This window comes from Molossus molossus, unplaced genomic scaffold, assembly GCF_014108415.1.
Source record: "Molossus molossus isolate mMolMol1 unplaced genomic scaffold, mMolMol1.p scaffold_m16_p_11, whole genome shotgun sequence".
In the NCBI taxonomy this organism is placed as follows: Eukaryota; Metazoa; Chordata; class Mammalia; order Chiroptera; family Molossidae; genus Molossus; species Molossus molossus.
The window spans coordinates 24,146,049-24,173,170 of NW_023425346.1; the positions used below are offsets into that span (position 1 = coordinate 24,146,049).

The window sequence follows — 27,122 nt, forward strand, 5'->3', positions numbered from 1 at the left end:
GTTGAGAACACCAAGGTGAACACCACCATGGGAGACTTCTGACAGTACAGCCTCTGGCATTGTGGTGTCCCTTTCTGTCAAACTTCTGCAATTTTTAGCTCTAAAATGACCTAAGTCTAATAATAATCTAAATTACTAAAACCCATGCAATGAAATATATTACCATTTAACAGTTCTCTTTCTGAAAACAATAAAAAAGATAAATTGTAGTCTTTAGTTCTAAGAAAAACTTAAGATATGAATGTTGGCTTAACACAATGTCAAAATTCATGGAATATAAAAAGAGCTGTATTTTTTCAGAATAAAGATTCTAGTGATTAAAGCTCTTTGGATGTTTCAATGTACAATGAATTAAATTCAAACAAAATTTGTGAACTTGACATCCTCAGATTATTTTACAAAACTCTATTTGTAGCACATCAGTATTGTTGAAAGGAAAATATGAGTTCACTAAAGTATCCCATTAGATAACATTGTAATTTTCCCCATGAGAATGTTGGATGTGCTACATTTTGTTAAGAAGAGACATTAAAAATGAAATTATAATTGTAATAGAAAGGCAAGGGTTTTGTGATAACCTACTGAAGGCTTCCTATTGTACTATAAAAAATTTGCATTTCAAAAAAACACACCCTGATGGCTACCATGACATCCTGACTCTAACTTAAAATGTTTATTTTGAAATACCATAAAGAACAACAAACAATGAAAAAGGTGTAATTTTAAAAGAAGATTAGATGGAGATTTAAAAAACAACAACTAAGATGGCAGCGGGCAGGACCAGAGGGAGGGTGAGTGTGTGAAAGAGTGAGTGGACGTGAAGGTGGACAACCAAACCCGAGTAGTGCAGAGATGTGGAGCAGAATGTTTCTGTGCTGTGGATGGGAGCAGCCGGCTACCACAGTAAGCGGCTCTTCAGGGAGCTTCTCCCTGCACCCCAGGGAGGTCCCTGGGAGGAGGCAGTGGGAGTGGCTAGGGCCCAGCAACCTGAGCCCACCAGTACACCTGGCATCATTGGACCAGTGGACACTCTGTGTCAACACAGACAGGTGCACAATAGTGGAGCTCCCAAGGTGCCGGTCATGGAAGCCGCAAACAGCCAGGAGCCCAGCACCATCCCCCATAGTAGGAGCCAAATCAGAGTCAAGATATACCCCCAGCATTAGAGGCTGGGGAGCAGACATCCATCCTCAGGCAATAGAAAGACAAACCAGCAGTTGAGACCCATCCCCAAAAACTACAGCAATTGAGCCCCCTGGGGCAGCAGCACTCCCCAGCTGCCAACAGCAGGACCGGGGGCTCCACAGAGGCCTGTGCAGTCTAGCAGCTCACAAGAGCAGTGGGAAACCTGAGCTCCAGAGAGGCTAGTGCAATCCAGCTGCCCGCCCACAGGAACTGCAGGGTGCAGGGGCATCAGAGAGGCCTGTGCAACCCAGCAGAGACTGTGTTATCCAATTACCCTTGGGACCTGTGGGGTGCTGAAGCACCAGAGAGGACTGTGTGAACCAGCAGGGACAATGCCATCCAGTTACATGAGGGACCTGCAGGGTGCTGAAGACCTGAGAGGCCTGTGCCACCCAGCAACCCATAACATAGGCATAGAGCCGGGTCCCCAAAGGGACTGTGCGATCCAGTTACTCCCAGGACCTGCAGGGTGCAGGGAAGCCAGTAAGGCCTGTGCGATCTAGCTGTACACAAGATAGGCACAGAGGATGTGAAAATGGAGGTGGAGTGAATAGAAGCTATGCAGACGATCTCCCAAGACCAAACAGGAATTACAACTATAATAAACACAAATCCACCCTGGCCAGTTTTGCTCAGTGGTTAGAGCATCAGCCTGTGGTCCAGAGAGACCCAGGTTCAGTTCCCACCTAGGGCATGTACCATGGATGCAATTTGTTCCCAGCCCTGGTTGGGTTGTGTGGGTGGCAGTCACTCGACATGTCCCTTTCACGTCGATGTTTCTCTCTCTCTCTCTTCCTCTCTCTCCCTCCTACTCTATCTGAACAACAAAAAAAAAGGAAAAATGTCCTCGGGTAAGGATAAAAAACAATAAAACAAAATAAAATAAAGACAAATCCTTGGAAAAAAGCAACAGAAAAGCATCAGGACAGGACCATATAACCAGGGACACTGATAGGATCTGCGGAGGTGTGAGAGGGTGGCGGGCTGGGAGCCCACAAACAGCAGCAGTCTTAGCTGTGAGCAGAGCCCTAGAAGAATAAATACCAAGCCCTCTCCACAGCACAGAGAGCCAGAACAAGAGCGCAAAAAAAGCCACAGCCACTCACTTGGGGGTTAAAGCAGAGGGAGGGCAGACTGGGCTGGAACCCCATGGGGACACCCAGGATTTGAAGGGCATTCAGAGTTTTTGCTGAGTTGCAGACACAAAGGACAGTGGCCAGTGTGCTCCTTCCCAGAGCTGTGGGGAAAAGCAGCAGCGCCCCCACCTTGAAGACAGCCTTTCCCATGTGAGGCAAAGAAATGCAAATTGAGGTGCATTAATAACCAGCATCTATCCCACACTCTGGAAATCCTCTTAGGCAGAACACCAGGGCTACATTCCAAGGCAGTGAGTAACTGAGACTACTAGCACCAGAAAAAAAGCTAGAGGATAATTGAACCTTTTCTGGGCTTGCAAATCTACCAAAGAAAGTAAGACTTGATGGTGGTGTTTAACGTGTGCCCAACCAGGCTCATCCAAACACAGTAGAGGGAGCCACAAACAGCAGTACACCAACGCCACAGTTAAAATTTGGCGGGCTCCAAAACCCACTGAGATAGCCAAAATGGTGAAATAAGGAAACAAATCACAAATGAAAGAACAAGAGAACTCTATCAAAGATGAGATCAATGAAATGCAGCTAAGAAAATTATCAGAGGTAGAGTTCAGAGCCATGATCTTCAGGAAGCTCAACAGCATAAGTAAGGACATCAGCACCATGAGTAAAGATATAGAAACATTAAAAACCAACCAAGTGGAAATGAAGAATGACATAGCAGAAATAAAGAACACATTAAAAGAATTAACCAGCAGAGTAGAGGAAGCAGAGGATCGGATCAGTGAATTAGAAGACAGGGTAGAAAAAAATCAAACAATCAGAAAATCAAAAGAAAAAAAAAAAAAACAGGACGACAGCTTAAGAGAACTGTGGGACAACTGGAAATGTAATAACATATGCATCATAGGAGTCCCCAAAGAGGAAGAAAATGGGCAAGGGTAAGAGAATATATTTGAAGAAATAGTGACAAAAAACTATCCTAACTTGGTAAAGGAAAAAGGCATTCAAGTTGAAGAAGCACTGAGAGCCCCAAGTAAGAAGAATCCAAACAGGCCCACACCAAGACACATTGTAATTAAAATGCCAAAAATTAAAGACAAAGAGAGAATCCTAAAGGCAGCAAGAGATAATCAACAGGTTACCTACAAAGGAAACCCCATGAGGCTCTCAGCTGACTTCTCAACAGAAACACTACAGGCCAGAAGGGAGTGGCATGAAGTAATCAAGGTCATGAAAAACAAGGATTTCAATCCAAGACTAGTCTATCCAGCAAGGCTATCATTCAAAATAGAAGGTCAAATAAAGAGCTTTCCAGACCAAAAAAAAAAAAAAAAAAAAAAGGCTAAGGAAATATATTAACACCAAACCAGCACTGCAAGATATGCTAAAAGGACTATTGTAATTAGTAGAAAAATAGGAAGAAACATAGAACCACACTAAAAAAAAATGGCAATAAATAAGTACATATCAATTATCACCTTAAATGTGAATGGTTTGAATGCTCCGATAAAAAGACACAGAATAGCTGACTAGATAAGAAAGCATGACTCACATATATGTTGTTTACAAGAGACCCACCTCACAACAAAAGAATAACATAGGTTGAAAGTGAAGAGATGGAAAAAAAATCTTTCAAGGAAACGGAAGAGAAAAAAAAAAGCTGGGGTAGCAATACTCATATCTGATAAAGTAGATTTCAAAATGAAGGCCGTAACTAAAGACAAAAAGAGCGACTACATAATATTGAAAGGATCTATCCAACAGGAAGATATAACCTTGATAAACATATATGCACCCAATATAGGAGCATCAACATCTATTAAAAATCTTTTGGAGGACTTCAAAGGAGAAATCAACAGCAATGGAATCATAGCAGGGGACTTCAACACCCGGCTGACATCACTGGATAGATTTTCTAGACAAAAAAATTAACAAGGAAACTCAGACTCTAAATGAAGCGCTAGATCAAATGGATTTATTAGATACCCACAGAGAATTACACCACAAAACCACAGATTTCACATTCTTCTCAAGTGCACATGAAGCATTCTCAAAGACAGACCACATATTAGGACACAAACTAAGTCTCTACAAGTTGCAGAAGATTGAAATCATATCAAGCATCTTCTCAGATCACAATGGCATGAAACTAGAAATAAATTGCAACAAGAACATGCAAAGACATTTGAAAACATGGAGGCTAAATAGCATGTTATTGAACAATGAATGGGTTACCATGGAGATCAAGGAAGAAATTAAATACTTCCTGGAAACCAATGAAAATGAACACACAACAACACAAAATCTATGGGAAGCAGTGAAAGCAGCTCTGAGAAGGAAGTTCATAGCACTACAGGCCCACCTCAATAAGCAAGAAAAATTTCTTATAGACTATCTAACCTCACAACTTATAGAACAAGAATGCAAACAGAAAAAAAAAAAAACTCCAGAGCATGTAGAAGGAAGGAAATAGCAAAGATCAGAGCAGAAATAAATGACATGGAGACGAAAAAACAAATCAAAGGATTAATGAAACAAAGAGCTGGTTCTTTGAAAAGATAAACAAGATCGATGGACCCTTAACCAGACTCACCAAGAAACAAAGAGAGAGAACCCAAATACACAAAATCAGAAATGAAAGAGGAGAAATAACAACTGACACCATAGCAATACAAAGGATCGTTAACAAATATTATGAACAATTATACGGCATCAAACTCGACAATCGAAGCAAATTGGACACATTTCTAGAAACACATAGTCTCCAAAAACTGAACCGGGAAGAGATAGAAAACTTGAACAGACCAATAACAACAAAAGAAATTGAAGATGTTATCAAAACTTTCCCAGCAAACAAAAGCCCAGGCCCTGAGGGCTTCACAGGGGAATTTTACCGAACAGTCAAAGAACTAATACCTATTCTCCTCAAACTATTTCAAAAAATTCAAGAAGGAAGACTTCCAAACTCGTTTTATGAGGCCAGCATAATTCTAATTCCAAAACCAGAAAAAGACACTACAAAGAAAAAAAACTACAGTCCAATATCTCTGATGAACATAGATGCCAAAATCCTGAACAAAATACTAGCAAATTGGATCTAGCAATACATCAAAAAAATTATTCACCGTGACCAAGTGGGATTCATTCCAGGGATGCAAGGCTGGTACAATATCTGTAAATCAGTAAATGTGATACACCACATAAGCAAAATGAAAGATAAAAATCATATGATCATATCAATAGACGCTGAAAAAGCATTTGATAAAATCCAGCACCATTTCTGACAAAAACACTCAGCAATCTAGGAATAGAGGGATGATATCTCGACATAATAAAAGCCATATGTGAAAGACCTACAACCACCATCATAATCAATGGGCAAAAATTAAAAGCAATTCCCTTAAGAACAGAAACAAGACAAGGATGCCTACTTTTACTACTGTTATTTAACATAGTAGTGGAAGTCTTAGCCACAGTAATCAGACATGGGGAAAAAATAAAAGGGATCCAAATTGGAAAGGAAGAAGTGAAACTGTCATTATTCGCAGATGACATGATATTATACATAGAAAACCCCAAACACTCCATAAAAAATTTACTAGACTTAATAAATGAATTTTGCAAAGTAGCAGAATATAAAATTAATGTCAAGAAGTCAATGGCATTCTTATACACCAATGATGAACTCACAGAAAGAGAAACTTAAAAAAACAATCCCATTTACCATGGTGGCAAAAAAATTAAGATACCTAGGAATAAACTTAACCAAAGAAATAAAGGACCTATTTACAGAAAACTACAGGTCATTGAAAAAAAGAAATAGAGAAAGATAAAAAAGTGGAAGCACATACCCTGTTTATGGATTGGAAGAATTAACATCAATAAAATGTCCACACTACCCAAAGTAATCTATAGATTCAATGCAATTCCCATCAAAATACCAACAACATACTTCTAGAACAAATACTTCAAAAGTTCATATGGAACCAAAAAAAGACCTCGAATAGCCACAGTAATCTTGAAAAATCAGAACAATGTTGGAAGAATCACATTACCAGATTTCAGGTTATACTACACAGCCACTGTAATCAAAACAGCCTGGTACTGGCACAAGAGCAGGCAGATAGATCAATGGAACAGAATAGAGAACCCAGAAATGGACCCAAGACAATATGCTCAATTAATACTTGACAAAGGGGCCAAGAGTATACAGTAGAGAAAAGACATCCTCATTAATAAATGGTGTTGGGAAAATTGGACAGCTACATGCAAAAAAAAAAAATGAAACTAGACCATCAACTTACACCATACACAAGAATAAACTCAAAATGGATAAAAGACTTAAAAAAAACACTAGGAATCCATAAAAATCCTAGAAGAAACTGTAGGCAACAAAATTTCAGACATTACACGCCGCAGAATTTTCACTGACACATCTCCTAAGGCGACAGAAACAAAGGAGAAAATGAACACATGAGACTACATCAAACTTAAATGCTTCTGCACAGCAAAAGATACAATCATCAAAATGGAAACGCAACCCACTATATGGGAGAGTATAATTGCCAGTGATCTATCAGATAAGGGGTTAATTTCCAATATAGAGAGAGTGCTCATACAACTCAACAAAAGGAAGACAAAGAACCCAATTAAAAAATTGGCAGAGGAACCAAATAGACACCTCTCCAAACAGGATGTACAAATGGCTAAGAGACATATGAAGAGATGTTCAACATCACTAACCATCAGAGAGATGCAAATTAAAACAACAATGAGGTATCACCTTACACCTGTCAGAATGGCTGCCATCAACAAATCATCAAACAACAAGTGTTGGCGAGGGTGTGGAGAAAAGGGGACTCTAGTACACTGCTGGTGGGAATGCAGACTGGTGCAGCCACTATAGAAAACAATATGGTGTTACCTCAAAAATTAAAAATTGAACTTCCATTTGACCCAGTGATCCCACTTCTAGGAATATACCCTAAGAAGCCTGAAACACCAATCAGAAAGAATATATGTACCCCCATGTTCATAGTAGCACTATTTACAATAGCTAAGATCTGGAAACAGCCCAAATGTCCATCAGTAGACAAATGGGGAAAAAAAAACCAGTGGTATATGTACACTATGGAGTACTATGCAGCTGTAAGAAAGAAAGATCTCTTATCCTTGAGACGACATGGAGGAACCTGGAAAGTATTATTCTAAGTGAAACAAGCCACACAGAGAAAGACAAGTATCATATGATCTCACTTATTTGTGGAATATAATGAACGTTAACAGTCTGAGGAATGGGGTAGTCCCAGAGATGTGGAAGTAGGTTACAGACTGACAATCCCCAGAAGAGGGGGTAGTGAGGGAGAGATAAACTACAGAACTTATATGCAGGTATGCATGAACAATGGATATGGACAACAAAGCTGGGGACAGGGCAGGGAAGGAGAGGGAGGGGGAATCAGTGGGGGGAAAATGGAGAAACATCTGTAACAAAAATAAATTAATTAATTAAAAAATAAAAAAATATATAAAAAAGATTGGATGAATTAAAATCTTAGTTTCCTAGTCATGTTCTTAATCTGTTCAATGAGAGGTTATTAGAAAACAGAAAATTTATTAATTAACAAAAGCTTTAATCTAAATATAAGTGAGCCCTTGGTGGGTTCATAAAAATCTGGATAAGTGCATCACTACAGAAAATAAGCATCTAGAATCCTCATCTTAATTTGGATTGATGGAAACTTTATTTTTTTCTTTATTTTATTTTATTAATTTATTTTTGTTACAGATGTTTCTCTTTTCCCCATTGACATCCTCCTCCCCATCCCCCCATCCCATCCCCAGCTTTGTTATCCATGTCCATCAGTTATGCGTACATGCATGTAAGTTCTGTGATTTATCTCTTCCCCTCCCATCCCCAAGAGAAACTTTAATATATGATCATATTTTATAATTTACATAAGTAGCTTAAACATCTTTCAGCTGGTGATTGCTAAAGAGAATAACTCTCAATCTTTCCAACAAAATTGCTATATGGAGTCAAGTTCAGGAGCTCATGCCAAAGCAAACCCAAAGTTTCTTTGAGGTAACATGTTTTACCTTTGAAAATGTAAATGTTGTTTCTAATTCCATAGTATTGTGGGTTTTTTTGTTTTTTGTTTTTGTTTTCCTCCAAGTAAATCAGTAAAATGAATTCCCTTGGAATTCATATGTATGCAGCCCCCAACACTTAGCCCGGCTAACTCCTAAGTCTGGATTTGAGATGAATGGAAGTTGATTTAACAGCAGAAGTGTTTATCCTGCCTTCCATTTTCTCAGCCATGATGTACATTTATCCAATACCTAAACCACTTCCTGGAAGTAAATTAAATACAAGAAATAGGAACTTGGTCATGCCTTAAGGTACCTCCATACAGAATGAAATACTTTATCCACCAAGATACTTCATTGGAATTTAATTACCTAGTGACAAACAACAAAACAAAACAAAACTCAGGAACAGTTTCAGGCATGAGTAGGGAGCGGAGGGAAGCTTTGACACATTTCTAAATGATTGCATTAAAGACTCTCAATTCTTTAATTCAGTAAACTTAAACATTCAGTAGAATAGTTTTAAAAATTAAAGATAACTTAGATTTCAAATACTATAATGTTCAATTACTTTTAATGGAATGTTTGACTTTTTAACCTGGGTTTCTTTGTTCAAACAGTGTTTTATGAAATCCAATGTTTAAAAAACATTTAAAAAATAATAAAATTGCCCCTTACTCCTCCCCACTTCACACACTCACTCAGATATTCCTATAGTTCTCGGAGACATTTCACTGTGGTTGGGTTTGATACCAGGAAAAAATAAGCACAGAAAGGTTCATGGAGGTAAGAAAAGAAACTAGATCTCCTGATTCCCTTTTCGGTAAGTTATCTGTGCTATTGCACAATACAAATATTATCACCCTTTACTAAAAAAAAAAAAAAAAAAGGAAAAGAAAGAAAGAAATTCTTGAAGATTCCTCAAAAGCCTTGGAAAACTTTTCATCACACTTAATATTAAAACCAGGATCTATAGTATAAATCTTCTATTACTTGTGGTTCCTAAACAGCTAAATTGTGCCTCACCTCTGTGACTTTGCACATGATGCTATCGAGGCTTGAAATGTCTTTCCTTGTTCTGTTTGCATATGTAATTGTTGACATCAAGAAACTCACATTTTAACAGGAGAAACAGGCAAATAATACAGAATAATTGTGTTAGAAGAAAGATTGTGATAACAGGGATGTGATCAAAGAGTGACTGGAAAAGTCCAAAAAGAATTGTAATAGAGTAAAAGACAGTAGTCGTTGAAGTTGACTTGAAAGGACAAATATAATTCTTATTGGCAAAGGTATTAAGATAGCAAAAATGGCAGAAGAATCAGGAAATACATTAACAAGCACGTGGGATGTTGCTAGAATATTTCCAGTTTGGAAATATTGACTATTTCCACTTTGGCTAGGATATATTACATGTAAAAAGGAGTAGTAGAACATAAGACAGGGAAGAGAGAATGGGGTTCCTGTCATGTAAATCTGACTTCCAGGTTGAGTTATTTATATGTAACCAGAAAGGAAGAAGACTGAGTCAAGATTGATGTAATCCGAGTTCCAGGTAAATAAGATCACCCTGGTAGCAGTGTAGGGTGTGTGGGAGACCAGTCAGCAGGATTACATGAGCCCGGGCAAGAAGCAATGGGAGAAAGAAATACAGTGAAGACAGTGATTGAAGTTGACGGATGGAGCTTACTAGTTAGAAAATGGTAGAAAGATGAATAACGATGTCCAAAGTTTTTACATAAAAGACTGCATGAGATTCCAGATGCCAGACTGTCCACAAAGCTTTCTGTCTCTAGAATGACCAGTTACAGAAAGTGAGTGTGAGACATTAAAAAGTAGAAACAACTTTATGGAAGTTTAACCTTTTATGGCTTCTGTAATGCATTACAGATTCAAAATGAGAGCTAGCCTTTCTTCTGATCAGGTTCTGGGATGAAGATATTAGCAAATCATAAAGATTTGGTCTAATATTAGAAGATACTTTTTCTCACATGAATAGATTTTTATAGGAGCAAATATTTAAATACACTTATACTGGACAAACTCTGAGTGCCTGTTCAAAAGCCTTGCAATCTGTTATCTATATCTGGTATCATCTCTATTGATGACGTTCCAACTATTCAGAAATGAAAAGTTCACTGAAAGATTTTTGTGAGCCGGTTAAAAGAAATCTTTATTTGATAATATATTTAACATAAAAATAACAAGAATTATGTAATGTATGTTCATTTTACGCTTCACCATACAAGTTCTCTGTTTTCATTTCAACTCTAGAATAGTAACAATCACTGATTTTATTGTGGTGACTTACAAAAACTAAAAGCTGTTATCTGTCAGGAAATAACTTTGCATATCTGGAAAATAATATACTACAAAACTCACAGTTGTCTTCCAGATGGACAACCACATGGCAAGAAGGGAATCTGGGGTACAGCCTATAACCTATATATGATCTAGCACATGCAATAGAGTAATGTAGTGCAATAGAGTAATGTAGTAATATGTTGTTATTGTTTATTCAGAATAAGGCAAGCGATGTGGTAGTCAAATGTACTTTGACAATACTTCTGTAATAAAGCCTCTAGTGGCAATGTTCCCTGTGTTCATCTAGCATCTCCATTCCAGACCCAGCATCCAGTCCAATAATGTTCTTGTGGTAGGTACTCGATAAAGACTTGCATTTTGGTTGCCTTTGCTGTACAATGAGTGACATTATATTCTGAAAACGATCCTGATTTTGCTTATTTAGAACAGGCTATTATGTAGTGAAACTAGAAAGCATAAACAGCATTTAATTGATCTAATCTTCTGCCTCTGACACACTATATTGTATACAGCGCCTTAACTGCTATTCTCTTACTCATGGTATGTGCACACGCACACACACACACACACACACAAATACCTTACCTCTGTCACAGTTCTCTTCATCACTGCCATCCACACAGTCATGAACTCCATCACACAGCCATCTAATTGGAACACAGTGGGCTTTGTTTCTGCATCGAAACTGATCTTCCTTACATTCAGCCACACAGTCCATCTGTTCCAATACAAATGGGCACTGTCGTTTTTATTAATGATCATACACAGTCACAGGCAAAAGAAACATGCAGCTGACAATACTGGAGATTGATTACACCATGGGGTTTTTTATTTGGATTTAATGAATATAATCTTTACAGTGGGTTTAGTATATGGACAACATTAAAATTAGATATTTGTTGAAATTACTCTAGTCAATGTACTTGTCCTAGCATTTTTGCTCAGAGCTCAGATAAGAATCAAGATTCTGTCTTTCTTCTATTTTTATTACATTTGCTTTCCTAAATCTAATTCATGTAATTTAGAGATTTTAATCAAATGATAGATTTTTACCTCATCTGAACCATCAGCACAATCATATTCTCCATTACATTTCAAAGATGCTGAAATACATCCTCCGCTGGCACATATATACTCACTTGACGAACAAGTAGGAGAAGCTGAATATAATTATAAAGTTGAGATTTAGATTCAGTAAAAAGAATGACTGGCTTCATGGAAAGAAAGATACATAATCATATAAAAGTTCATAGATAGTAACAAAAATAGTTCATTTTATTTAAACTATATTCAACATTTGATATTAAATATTCATTTAAATATGCTTTACAATATTGCATCATTGTATTAAATATACTTCACTAATATAATAACCTGTTCAGTAAGTATTCAACTCACTAAAGACAGGGAAATAAATGTTCTACATTCTCCATCTCTTTGATTTAGAAGAGAAGAGTAAATACATTTTCATAATTTAAATTCCATTATTGAAAAGATAAAGCCTTATATTATTTTCAAAATGATAATAGGATTGAGTGGTCCTTAGAAATGTTAATACATATATACATTGTATAAAGCTAAAAGTGGAAACTTTGGCATGACATTGTAATATCTATCTGATTATGTTGACATATTTGCATAACTGGTAAGAAGTATTTTTGTTTTAGGGTTTTCAACACAAATATATGTATACTTAACATAGTCATAGAATCTGAAATATTCCTTTATGATACAGAAAATAAAAATAACAAGTAGATAACCAAGTTATTACCAGTACCCAATCTAGTTGATTGACATTGCAATTATGATAGCCACCTTAGACTATGGTTTTGAGTTTGCTTTCATTCAGACCTTTGGGGTTCTTGCCCTTGTATTAGACACAAGGTAGACAAATGAACTTACACCATGACTTTGTGGTCTCAATTGCATATTTCAGCAATGCTAAAAAGCTTTTTTCGTACATTTTAATTGACAGTGTTTGCCTAAGGATTTGCACTAATAAAATGTCTGAGAAAATGTCTGGTTTTGGTAAGAAAAAAGGTGTGATCGGTAAGAGCAATGAACCATAGGCACGGTACTGGGACAAGGTAACATGTTTCGTATCTGCTACTCCTACCTAGTCTCTTCAAATAATTCTTTCGTGTTCATGCACAGATTATAGTATACTTTCCCTGGTAACTTCTTTCTACAAGGTAATGATTTTCAGATTGCTCAGTATACAAAGTAAGTTTTGATAGGCATATCTATAGAGACATATTTAAGAAGTAGAAATGCACACATTGGGTGTGTTTTTCCTACACACTAGTTTTGCTCTATAATTTTATAATTATTTTGGACCAAGATGCAAATAGAAATAATACTTAGGCTTTTTCTCAGTTGGTATCATGTAGAAATTACTATATTCTGTTTCATAATCTTAATTTCCGTAATTGAAAACCTGATTTTTATCATTCTTACAGTTTCAACATACTCCGTTATGTTATTTTGAAAAACAGTCCCAAATTGTGTGGAAAGGTACAGAAACCAGAAAGTCAAATTTGGGGGAGTAATGTTTAGACCTGAAACATAGTAACCATTTTACCTGCTGAAATATTTCAAAATATATGAAGGACACACCAATGAATTTATATACAGATACTTCAGATTATTTCTAGAAGACAGAAATTTGTGCATAAATTTTCTACTGTTTTCTGAATATCATTGTTCAAATTTAAATTCTATCAAGTTGAAATATCAGCTAAATTTAATATCACTGGCGTCATTTTACCTGGCTCACAGTTCTTCTCATCGTCCCCATATTTACAGTCTTCATGACCATCACATGTCCATTTTGCTGAGATACACTGACCATTGGAACACCGGAACTGATCTCTGGAACAACTCATTTCACAATTTCTCTGTAAAAAACAACACAGATGTAATTAAAATTAAACCCTTAAACACATGTAATTCTAAGATAACTAAACCCTTATGCATAGAAACTTTGATGTATAGAAACCAAGTCTGTCACATATAAGAAGCTCAGATGGTCATGTGTAAGTCCAGTGCTACACAACATAATTACAAAAATTTCTACTTTCATTTGTCTCTGTGGGTGATAAAACAGAGGGAAAAACAAACAAACACATAAATGCCGTAGCTCCATCATACTAATTAAATTCGTGGAGTGGATCATTATTCAATAGACAGTTATAAGGTAATGTGATTTTAATAATTTTAAGAGAGAATATAGGTTGTAGAGGGGAGGAGTTTAAACAATTAATTCTAAGAAGTACATCCAGTTCATTGGGAGTGAGGTGGGAGGGTAGCATGTGAAACAAATAAGAAATGTAAAGCAAATCTGTTTTGCATTGGCAAACCTTCCCTAGTGCTCTTTCTTTACCCTTCTTTCCATCTCTTTTCCCATCTACCTGTCCTTCTTCAGTTTGGCCTGCTGTTCATGATCCTCTCTCCCAACCATTGTCTGTCAAGTTTATTGTGCAATGAACTGTCACAATTGTCATTTCTACTAGCTCACATATAGATTTTATTTGGAAGTCAAACAAGATAGTAGATAAACCTTTGGGGATATTTCAATTCTTTATATGCAATCAATGAAAGGGATCCACTAGAAATTTACCTTCCTCGGGGTCTTCCATCTGATCGAAATGGGGTGTTACAATGAAATGTCTCGCTGGAATTATGTGTTTTCATTGTTAAGGGATTTCTCTCATTACTAAAATATACTTGTCTGCTTCTTCCACAAAAGGTGCAATATTCTCATAGCCTGTGAAACTCCCAGTGGACAAAACATCTTGATCTATTACTCCCTGGTTCCTCTTAGTCTTAGCCTCTTGTAAGGATGAAATGTTTACTTTCTAAATTCCTATAATTTTTCTCCTCGTTGATAGTAGTTTAATAGACTGCCTACTATATAATTTGTTTTTTTTCTTTCCTTTCTTTCTCCGTCCCTTATTTCCCCAAGTATTGAGACTTTTCTTTTTGCCAGAGTGTTTCTTAAATAAGAATATAAATAAAAATAAGATTTACTCCTTGTATTTGATACAATCATTGACTAGGAAAGACCAGCACCTAAACCAACAATTACAATAAAATATATTAACTGTCAAAATTAATGCGTATGGCTTTAGCTCAGCAGTAGAGCCTCAGCCCATGGACCAATGGGTTCTGGGTTTGATTCCAGCCAAGGGCACGTACCTCGTTTGTGGTTAGTCCCCAGCCCTGGTGGGGGTAATGTGGGAGGCAACTAGTCGATGTGTCCCTCTCACCTTGATGTTTCTCTCTCTCTCCCTTTCTCTCCCTCTTTCTCTACCTGAAGATAAATAGAAAAATATCCTCAGGTAAAAATAAATAAATAAATAAATACATGCATATAGTTTCAAATATACACTTTCTTTTTTCTTTTAATCTTTTATTTTCTTCTTTTAATTCTTTTCTTTTTTAAATTTTATTACTTTATTTTTGTTATAGATGTTTCTCCTTTTTCTCCCATTGACACTCTCCTCCAGATCACACACCCCCCCCCCCCGCCCTGCCCTGTCCCCATCATTGTTGTGTATGTCCATGGTTACACATACATGCATATAACTTCTGTGGTTTATTTCTTCCCTCCCTCCCAACCCCTTCTTCTGAGGTTTGTCAGTCTGTACCCTACTTCTATGTCTCTGGATCTATTTTGTTCATCAGCTTGTTTTGTTCATTATATTCCACAAATAAGTGAGATCATGTGATATTTGTCTTTCGCTGATTGGCTTGTTTTGCTTAGGATAAAACATACACCTTCTTAAGGTTTTTAAGAAAGGCTTTGCACTGACAGTTTAAACAGAAATAGAACTACCTAAGAAAAGGCTTTAATGTGTAAGGAGAAATAGAAATGTGCTGTATCTGAAGGGTAAGCTATGTAACAGTGAATGGTGTCAAAGATGTTGGAGAAATGGTCTCAGGAAAGGGATTTCATATGTTTTATTCACTGCTATACTCCCCACACTCAGTGTTGTGCCTGGGACATAGTTGGCATTCAATAAAAACTGATGATTAAGTGAATGAACAAGTGAATGAAGTAGCAAATTCAGAAAACAAGAAATATAAATTAAATTCTCACATAATTAAGCTCCACAGGGACAGGAGTCATGTCTGACTGTACGGATAGGGATCATGTCTGTCTGGATACCAAGTATCTATTACCATGCTATGATTATAATAACTGTTAAGTATCTATTTGTAGGATTAATGAATGGTCATCTCAGCAACAAGACGAATTTAAGTAAAATAACTCACTAACCAATGGCATTGATGTATCTGTATGGACAGAACAGGAGGTGATACTTTTAGACACTTTATCATCTGAAGATTTTGCTCTACAATAAATTATAATTAGTGTGTGTGTGTATGTGTAGTGTATTTAAATATTTTAGACATTTACAAATATACAGAAGGCAGAGAGACTAGAATAATCAGCCCCATGTGTCCACCACACATGTTTAACTGTTATCAATAGTTCATGCTTTATACAATCTCTCCCCACTTATTTACATTTAAAACTACTTTAGCATAACAACAGTATCAGAAAATAAACAATATCACAATATTAACAAAAATTTTGTAATATAAAGTTATTCTCAATAATACCCCAAATTTCCTGATTTTCTTAACTATATAAATTGTTGTTTGGTACAATAAGGATCTAAAAGGGGTCTGCACATTGAATTTGCTTTGAGTTTCTTTTAATGTAGTACTATTTCCTATTCTCCTACTTTTTTTTATGTCATTTACTACTTGAAGAAACCAAGTCATTTGTTCTATAAAATGTCTCACCTTACTAAATTTGGCTGATTGAATACTAAGAATGTTGACATCTTAACAACCTCCACAGTGAAGAATAGCTTTTTATTTTTCTAAGCATTATTATGAATGTATGTATTTCTATACATTTATTGTATTTCAATCCATTGCAGTCATTTTTCTTTATGATGCTCAAATTGTTCCTTTCATCACTGGAAACCTCTTCCAGTTTGCTCCTATGTGCTCTGGATATGGTCCTAATAGTCTTGTCTGGCTTGACAAGATGTTAGTGACTTATTTTGCCAATTTTCTTTTCAGGAGCTGGAATTAGACATTTCTCAAAGGCTGTTATTGTCTTCAACTGGGAAACAGTCTTTTGATGCCACTATGTGAATGCTGGAGATACTCTTTAATGCAGAGATGTTATTCATTATATATATTTATACATAATTTGTTTTGTTCTGGCAGAGCTAAGAACTGTACATTTTAAATAGAGAAGGATCAAGATCTCATACTGATACTTGTGAATTTGATATTACAGGACTTTTATTTACACTCTTTGTTTCTTTGTTATGTATCTTTGTTTTTTTTTTTTTTGCTTAAAAATTTGAGTGCTAATTATATTAACATAATTAAGCATTTGAACTATCCTACTCTCAACACATATGAGTTTCAAAGTAGCAAAATCAATACTATTATTATAAATAAGTTTATAAATACAGGTTAAGAGTCCTTTGTATTTCCTTTTGTTCTTATATTGTACTAGATGAAGAGGCAACTATTATATTGTAAAACTATTGTATTTTAAAAATTCTTCTCTGTGTATGCCACTAAACTGATATCCAATTATGTTGATTCAAGATTTTAGTTTCTTTTTTATTGTTTGGCTAGATTTTAACAAATTATACTGTCAGTTCACATTTATACAAACTTATCCTCATGTTCTCTCCTTTGTTCCTGATATGAAAGTACCCTGTGTGTACTTCTGCTTTCCAACCACTTGTTAGGTTCACCTTTATGTTTGCTTATATTTTGTCAACACAATCTGCCATTTTAGACTTTAAAAGTAAGATAGGAATCAATTGCCTAAAGAGTTAGCCACCTCGTTACCAAAACACTGGGCTTGACATCTGTACATGTAGAGAAAGACCACCTTAAAGAGAGTAAATTTGGTCCCCTTGAGGCACTATCATAAAACTGGCCAAAGGAGGTATGTTCAGCTATCAGAGAACTGTGTCCGTGAACTTATGGTATAAGAGAAATATGTGAATAAGGATATCCACTTTAACATGAATAAGAATTTAAAAAAGGGTTTGGTTCTATATATGTTTCTTGGACATCTACTGAATGACAGGCAAGATAAAATCATAAACCTTAAGCAGTATATCATCTCCTCTTGATGTTTCACAGATTAAACAGGGCTTGTGGAACATATATTTTTAAAAGAAAACAAAACATTTTCATGATATAAATGAATTTATGTAAAATGTGTTTTCCTGAATGGGAAAGTTCAATATACTTTTAGAGTAAATAGATACTGAGTAAATATGGAGCTGGACAATGTAAAAATTTAACTCCTATGTAGATTTTTAAAAAAATTTATTTTGACTTATTTTGTTAAATAGCCCATGAATAGAAATGGTAGAGTTCAACTTCTCCTAAGAAACCTTTGCCACCTTGAAGTTTAAGTTTTGTGGTCTTTGGATAAGACCATTATAGCCATTTGTTCCCCAAATCCAGGTGCCTGAATGTGATTAGAGGGATTTTTCACGATAGTGAGATAATACAGAATAGTGTGATCCTGATAAGAATGCCTGAAGACCGACAAAAAAGTTCCTGTGGATTCTATAAACAGGGGAGACCTGTGGTTTCTCCCGGACAGGCAGGAACTCCATGGATACTTCAGAAAGTTGGACCTGAAATACAGAAACCTCCAGAGCCCAAGGAGGACTTTGTCTGGCCAAGCCTGCAGCCAGGAGGAGGTCCTTGAGGGGTAAGTGCATGCTTGTCAACCACAGCAGTGGAGCTCCAGGGAGCACCTGTTCCCTGAAGGAGACGTGGTGGCCACTAGGGACCAGAGACCACATTTCCCTTTACCTCTGACTGGCTTTGGTAACCCAGCTGCTATGCTGCTGATATGAACATGGAAAATCAAAAACAGAAAATCATGAGAAATGACTGCTACTAAATGTCTCCCTACTATTGAAAAGTGAGGGCTTCGGGTCATTTTCAATTTGATTGAAAAAATATATAATCACACACCATGCATTAATTTTAAAGCATCATGAGGTAATTAATAGATGAAATACAAATACAAAGGTTCATGAATAGCAAATTATGTGAAGAATCGTAAATGTTAGCACAATCTAAGTTTCTGGAATTATCCAAAGGAATTCTCTCCTTTTTCACTCTAGCTGTGTGTACCTAGGCCTTATTATAAGTGGATTGTGATTCTTTATCTAAGCAAAGCTGAACCTGCGGTTTCATGAAAATTGATGACCCGTATCGACGTCTTTGCGACTGTATCTATCGAAGAAGGAGACTGGGGAGAAGAAACTGTTTAAAATGCATAAAATATTAGTCCTGCCTATAAATACTGCCGCAAATTTATAACATATCCACAGATGGCCAGGGCAGCAGCTATAGGGATTAAGGTTTCCAAACATCCTATTCCCAGCCCAGCCATTCACCACTTGAGGTAAAACAGACTGTAAAATTAACTGTCAATAGCAGTACAAAAACGATTCCCTGTGCTGGGTGCATGCGGTGCTGAGCTTAGATATACTTATCTCGGACTGCCAGGGGCAAAGTGCATTTCAGAGCTGTCCTTGTCACAGTCATTAGATTAAACAATAATAATCATAATGCGGTTCTAAAAAACTGCTTTAGTTTCCGTTTGATGTTTTGAAGTTGCCTACCTCATCCGAGCCATCTGCACAGTCAAAATCCCCATCACACCAAAACCTTGAGGAAACGCAGTCCCCGTTGGCACAAAGGAAATCTTTCAATGTACAGGTCTGTGGCTCTGGGGACAGAAAAAATAGCATGGTGTTATTCTATTACATGCAACTGCATTTTAAAATTTATATACCATTCAACATGAGGTAACATTAATAAAAAAGGGGGTTAGCCACACAGAACTAATAACTTGTTTAGGAAAAATGTTTCATGAAGCATCTATGGTGCATAATATAATGATTTTTAAAATTCATTTTTAAATCTATGCATAGAAAGTGGCATTAGAGAAACAAATTGAAGAAAAGACAGAAGATGAATAGCCGATTGTTTAATAAAAATACAGTAGCAAAGTAAAATAAAAGGCATACAATCTACATATTATAATAGAACAGTAATCTCCAGTTGGAATTCTGTCATTTTATGAATTTACTCTAAGTAAGACATTCTGTGATGCTATTTACTCACGGGGCTACAGAGTGAGTCTAGCCTTTGGTCCATGACTTTTTACTAAGTATTATCATGATTTTCTAATTCTTCCATTTTGTCCCCAGAAACTGCAGAGCTTATATAACAAGAAGGGTACATGGGGGTATTATTGGACATGACTGGTGGATACAGTTTGAAGAGGCAGAAGGCAGCTGTTTTTGAAAACTGCCTATTTGTTTATACATTTATTTGCTTATACTCTATACAGTTTACCTGTCATTTGGGGTAATTTTCCAGTTGTTGACCTAACTATGATTCACTGTATTCCACAATGAACAGAAGCCACATAGTATGACTTGCTATTTGGCTTAAGTGCCAAGTGTGGAATGTATTTCATCTGGCCAATAAAGTAGGATTTCAGAAATTGGTTCCTGCAAGTAATCTCCATGATAGCTGAGAATCATGGCTTGTTTGGTTTTTGTTCTCTAAATAGAACTGGTATCTGGCACGATGAAAGACATTCTCTCTACTCATTAACAGTATCTACAGCTGTCTTACCCACAATAATGTTCTGATTCGGGGAGAAGGAGGACTAGGTAACTGAAATTACTTTTAAGGAACATCCGTTAAGAAGCCTAATTTCCTACATAAAGATTGTGACTATCTGAGCCTGCATTTGAACATTGCTCTACACAACACTGGGTTTCTAGCTATAGATAACATCTTGAATGCTTGGTGTCATTGAGGCGCCAACATTTCCACATAAAGATCCCTGCTGAGAACACCAGGGAACTGTGGCAAGTGGAATATGTTATCAGAGCATTTTGTTCTGTTCTGGGACTTTATTTTAAAATGTGAACTTCAAACTATGTAATAAGACAAGCTGCTATTTTGTAGAATGGAAACAAACCACTAACTGGAGGGTCCCCTTCATATCTCAATACTCCTTTCTGAGCATAACACTAGCACTTTTTCCTTTTTGTCTTTGCCTTATGTTTACACATATTATGTTTGAATCTTGTAAAGCAACTTTATTCACACTAATATTACTGATTATAGCAATAATAATTACTACCAGCTATTGATTGCTTATTTGTTGTTAGGCACTAGGTAAAGTTAATGCTAAGTACTTGAATTAACTCATCAATCTTAACTGCTTTATAAGGTAATATTATTACTGGACCCTTTTTTGATGAGTAACCTGAGGCACAAAGAAAATAAGGAATGTACTCCAAATCATCCAGTTTGCAGAGGAGCTATTATTGAATGTAAACCTAGGTTACCTGACACCAGGGCCTATACTTTTTCACTAGGTTATATTATCGCCTCCCATGCTACTGAAGAAGTAATAATTTCTTACGTATTACAGAGATTAACATTAAATCCCTGAGAGTTCAAGTTACTCGTTTAAGGCACATGAATAACAATGTCTATTTCACTTAATAATAAAAGAAAACCAATTTTCTCTTATTATTCCTCCATAGGAAGCCTTTTTACCCTCTTTCATATGAACTAGCCACACCCTTCGCTACTAAGAATGCAAAACCATACAGCCTCAGAATTAAACATAGCTTTGAAAGCCATCTTGCACAAAATTAAAGAAACTTAAGTTCACAAAATAAAAGTGACTTTCAAAGCCATATTGTTAGTGGCAGAGTTTAAAGAGTCCAATTTCTCTGCTGAGTATATTATCATAAACCCTAGGTGGTAAGATAAAAAGTTATAGGACTGTGGGTGTAAGCATCTGAGGAGAATTCTTAGAACACAATCAGTGTAACTGACATGCTATACAAATAATCTTTTGATATAAATTCAGTGTGAAAGCACTAGAAATTCAAATAAGGCAAACAGCTTTTCTCTATATATAAACCTTAATCTAGTTGATAAAATTATTTGGCATTTTTAAATCTATTAAATGCTTGGTTCCTAATAATGCAAAGATATGAATAATTTTTTATACATCAATTACATAGAAGAGATACATGCTATATATCTTATATTTGTTGTTGATAAAAATAGTATAGATGTTGTGATTTTTCAAGCATTTCCAAACCTTTGATCGAGATCATGAAATAATTTCAATAACAATAACATTTTCTTGTTTTTAAGAGCAGAAATCATTGCTGAAGCAAAGTGTCCTTGCTGAAATAACAATAGACTAACTATGCCACGTAAATATAAAAAGTAGAAAGAATGTTAAATTTAAACATGGTTGGCAGTTAATAGCTTCACTACTATTTAAACTCTTCTCACATCTATGCCGGGAGTGTTTCCAGCACAGTTTTTCAAAGTAAATTCATTAAATCAGATTCATAAAGAAGTTTAAAAGTGACTAAAAATACATTACTAATTTGGAAAATCTATTTCTTTAAATTCACACAAGAGCTTATATTGATTTTCCTACTTTAAAAAGGGGAGGGATTACAATAAATAATAAAAATAAATATGTAAAGTCAAGATAACAAATATTTTTGGCTTTTGGACTAAAAAAACTAATGATCAGTGAGGAAAATGAGAAGTGAAGAGAAATAATATAGACCATATTACTGATGTTATTTTCATGTAAAAAAAAAAAGCCTTTTAATCTTTTTTGAATTGATTGGAAATGAGTAGTGATGATTTTTTTTTTTTTTTTTGTGGGACTAAAAATCAATAACACAGTTATTAAAATAAAAGGGTTATTACATATAATTCTAAAATAAGAATTTTTGTATGTATTTCCACCTTCGTTTTTCTTAGTCTCTTGTTGACTTTTATTTGATTGTTTTCCCTTCTGTTTACATTATTGAAATGTGTCAGATGTTCATTTAATGCCTATGCTCTGCTAGGAGTGTACAAACTGAGTTAAACAGATACAGGCCTTATCCTATAAGAATTAATGTGGTTTAGTTGGAACACAGAGACAAATACAAAAATTAGGGCAGAGACATTTGCACAGATATCAAATGCATAAAGAAAATATTATGCATAAAAATAAAATGAAAATACATTACTAATACTATAAATATGTGTCAGGCACTGTACCAGGCTATGGGACACAGCCCTACTCTCTCCAGTGGTTCTTAACCTTCCTAATGCCACGACCTTTTAATACAGTTCCTCATGCTATGGTGACCCCAACTATAAAATTATGTTTGTTGCTACTTCATAACTGTAATTTTGCTACTGTTATGTCTTAGGCGACTCCTGTGAAAGGGTCGTTTGACCCCCAAAGGTGTCGCAACCCACAGATTGAGAACTGCTGAGTCCATCTCTAGATACTGAAATAGGAATTTAAGATAAATGTGATAAATAAATGAGGCAATGGAATGCAAGTAAGTATTGGGTAATAGAACGTTAAACACATTATGTAAACACACACACAAACACACACACAAACACACACACACATTGCTGTTGTTTTTGAACCAAAAGGCTGATTTACTATCTCTGTTAAGTATCTTTCCCTACTTAATATTAGTTTACAATAATTGCCAAATGTGAAACAAAATGCATACCATTGACTAATAATATTTATAAAAGATGATAGCATACCACTGCCCTTTTGCATATATTGCTGTCATCTTTATATATTAGTTATATACATAATTATGTGATATAATATATAGTTATAATTAAATATATAGTAATTAATTATAATATATTGTAATTATATGTATATAATCATAACAGCTTTATTGTAATTATACAAAATTATAATAGTTTTGGTGGATAGCAAGAAATTAGAAATATTTTCATAGCATTTAATACAGCAAAAGTATGTTTTCTAAGTCTAACTTCTATATGACAAATCTCTTGGTGCTCCCTATAGATATATTGTATTCTTTTCTCATTTGTCATAGACTCGGCTTCTGACTATGTAAAACGGCTGGACTTTTCAGTGTTTAAACCTTCTCATTTCTTTAGTTCTATCCCAGATGGTATCTTCAAACACCACTTTTTATCTAGATCCCTGGGTCCTCCTATTGCATATTCTTACATATTGAAAGTGTTCCCGATGCTGATATTTGTCCTGTGTGTGCTTTCTTTTCGTCCATGTCACAATTCCAATATGCTTCATTCTTGTTCACTATCATCTCTGAAAATTCATTAAGTTACTTGTCTTAGGCCACAAGCTCAAAATGAAAAGCAACTAAGAGTCACAGATAACTGGGTATTTTATATTGCAGTGCTTTATATCACAGCTGTTTCCCTTGCTTTTTCTTAAGGGCTTGGTGGCTACAATGATTTACCACGAAGTTCTCATGGTGATAAGTGAGGGGCAGTGTTTCCTCTCTTTGTTTTCTTGCATCGAAGACTGACTTTTTTTTTATTGTTGAAAGTATTAGAGATGTCCCCATTTTTTCCCCTATTGACCCCCTCCTCCTTGCTCCCACTCCCCTCCTGCATTCCCTAACCCAATGTCTGTGTTCATTGGTTACACATATATGCATATAAGTTCTGTAGGCTGACTTTTTGATGTCAGCAAAATGGTACTCAGCCCCAGTAGACTCAGAATCAGGCTATCTATCTATACCCTTCATTCTTCTCCTTTTCTTGTTATAGCAGTAACCTAGCATCTCACACAATTTCAATTACCACTTGAATAGAAGTTTTCCAAGATGTAAATCTCCAATATTGCCTTCTTGTCTTCCCTCTCTTGCTCTCAGTATCTTTTAGTCGTAAGGCAATTCCTTTCAGGCGTCTGGTAGGTAATTAACACTGAATGTATCTCAATCTAAGCTAAGTACTTATCTGTATATTTAAGCTCTGAAATAAATATGAATTAAATAGAAAGTATATACATAATACTTTCTATATTTACTCTTCTTTTTCAACCAATCTCACCCCATTAGATTTGTATTTCACTGGACAGAATCTGAGAACTTGCCATTCAAAGTTTTGTGTGTGTGTGTGTGTGTGTTTTAATTACTGATTAAAGGAATCTTAAACACTCTAGTGACTCTTTGCAATGATCATTACCTTCTAAAGAATACGATCAGTTGAGAGATGTCTCTGTGAAGAGGGAGCAATAAAGATTTCTGTACTCAGAGTATCCATGATCCTGAGATTTCATATTTAATGTACCTGGCCTAGCCAGTGTGGCTCAGTGGTTGAGCATCAACCCATGCACCAAGAGGTTGCCAGTTTGATTCCTGGTCAGGGCACATGCCCAGGTTGTGGGCCAGATCCCCAATGGGGGGCATACAGGAGGTGGCTAATCAATATTCTCTCTCATCAATGTTTCTCTCTCTCTCCCTCTCCCTTTCTCTCTCTCTCTCAAATCAATAAAGAACAAAAATTAATGTAGCTGATACTCAAACACTGGTCAGATTCTTTTGAAAGTTAACCAAAAGATTAGTTGATATTTTACAAACTGAGTATCTTACTGGTTTACTTTGGCTGTGACTCTGACTGTATGCTCTTATATAATAAAATATTTTGCTTTAATCTAAGAATTCCTAGTGTATTTTCTGTGTCTTGGGAAATGAATGCTCTTAGTGCAGTTTATAAAAGTAGACATTATTGTTATAATCAAATACTTTTTGGAAGTAGTAGAATATAAATATTTAATAAATGGAATTTGATTTTTTAAATCTTATAAACATGATTATATAGCTTTCTTTGTTAAATGGCGGTGTAAGAAAGTACCAGTAAGAAATATATTCAGAAGTTAATGCTAGAATATAGAAATACTGTCATAATTTTACATACTCACATACTTTTTAGACAATAAATTTGTTGGATAATTATTATTTTTTAAATTTATTACCAAAAAATGTAGGAGGCAGATAATGATAATAATGTTATTCTATTTTCAGAGGAAAGCATCCTGAATAAATATGGTGTTCACCACTCCGGAGAGAATAAATGATATTTCACTGAAAGAAGCTCATGGGTGAATTTGTAGTGTAAAAGAATTTGAGACCGAAATGAAATGAATACCATCCGTTAAAGAATATGTTTTGTGCTGCCTCCACATCATTCAGCTCTTTGTATGAGCTTCCATTAAGGGCTTCCTTCATTGCATACTAATGGGTTGCATTAAACCTCATGATACTTTCATACCAATTCTGATAACTAGAAGAAAATAACTCCCAGGATGAGCATTTCAATAATTTTACCATTTGAGATTCAGGTCAATTTAGTCTGAATATTCTTGTCCAAATGTGAATGTATGTATAAAAATGTGAGCTGCAGGACAGATAGTTACATATTTATACCTTCACTAAACTAAAAATTGCTACCTTACATGTTGAATAGGCTGTCAGCTCTCAATATTCTCAAGAAAGTATTACTTACTACAGTTTTCTTCATCTGAATTATCGCTGCAGTCATTCTGGCTATCACACCGCCAGTGATCTGGAATACAGTTGTTGTTTTTGCACTGGAATTCATGAGGTCCACATGTCTTTTTATCTGTAATAGAAAGAACCAGAGGTTTCATCGTTGACTTCCATGAAAAAAGCCCCCTCATGATATCCTCACTGCCAGGCCAATTCCAGGGCACATGGCATTTCCTCAGACCTTAATTCAATTACCGAGAAGCCTTCCTTAGGAACACTGAAGGCACACACTGAATAAAATCCGTCTTTCTCTCTTGTTTTATATTGTTATAGGCCATGTTTTCATCACAAGCTAATTACAAAGCAATTGTTTGGACCACCCATGCAAAATCAACACAAATGATCAATTAATAAGAAACAACAACGTCAAAATGATCCCAACTTCCCTTCTATTTCAAACACTCCCTTCATAAACCACTTTCAATTTATGCTATAAAGCAGCAAAAAGAAATAGTTATCAATCAAACTCTGAGGTTGTCATCTTGTCTTTCTCCCTAAGGAGCTGTCATTCATAACCTACCTGTAGTCAGCTTCTCTAAATCCATAAATCATAATAGTGCATGACGTACACAGACCCAGACAATTAATAACTGGAACCTCTAACCAATCTTGATGAGTACCAGGAGAGGTATTAACTAGCTCTTCAATTTACAAATGACAAAACAGAGACTTAGACGTTTATGAACTTGATGAATTTTTACTACCATTATATGGCACAGTCAATATATTTAAAAAAAACAACATGATATTATTTCTGATTTAGTGCTTTTTATAACAAATTTATGTCCACATGAGCCAATTTCAGGATGCATGTAATAAGAATGTATTTAATGTTTAGGTCATATTATTTAAAAAAATTTTTTGAATAAAATCTAATTGTATATAGTCTAAAACAGTGCTTCTTAAACTTTCATGTGCATATAAATCACTTGGG

The 27,122-nt window shown here is 35.5% G+C and overlaps 1 protein-coding gene across 1 annotated transcript in view; it reads right to left on the bottom strand.

Moving 5' to 3' along the window:
• The window catches only part of LRP1B (LDL receptor related protein 1B), a 1,816,022-nt gene that overhangs the window by 126,191 nt on the left and 1,662,709 nt on the right, over positions 1 to 27,122 (bottom strand). The window contains exons 67-71 of the mRNA XM_036254023.1: positions 26,145 to 26,261; positions 19,397 to 19,503; positions 13,465 to 13,594; positions 11,751 to 11,857; positions 11,283 to 11,415 (exon numbers count right to left, since the gene is read on the bottom strand). Of these exons, the coding sequence (XP_036109916.1) occupies positions 11,283 to 11,415; positions 11,751 to 11,857; positions 13,465 to 13,594; positions 19,397 to 19,503; positions 26,145 to 26,261 (594 nt within the window). The remainder of the gene's footprint in view (positions 1 to 11,282; positions 11,416 to 11,750; positions 11,858 to 13,464; positions 13,595 to 19,396; positions 19,504 to 26,144; positions 26,262 to 27,122) is intronic.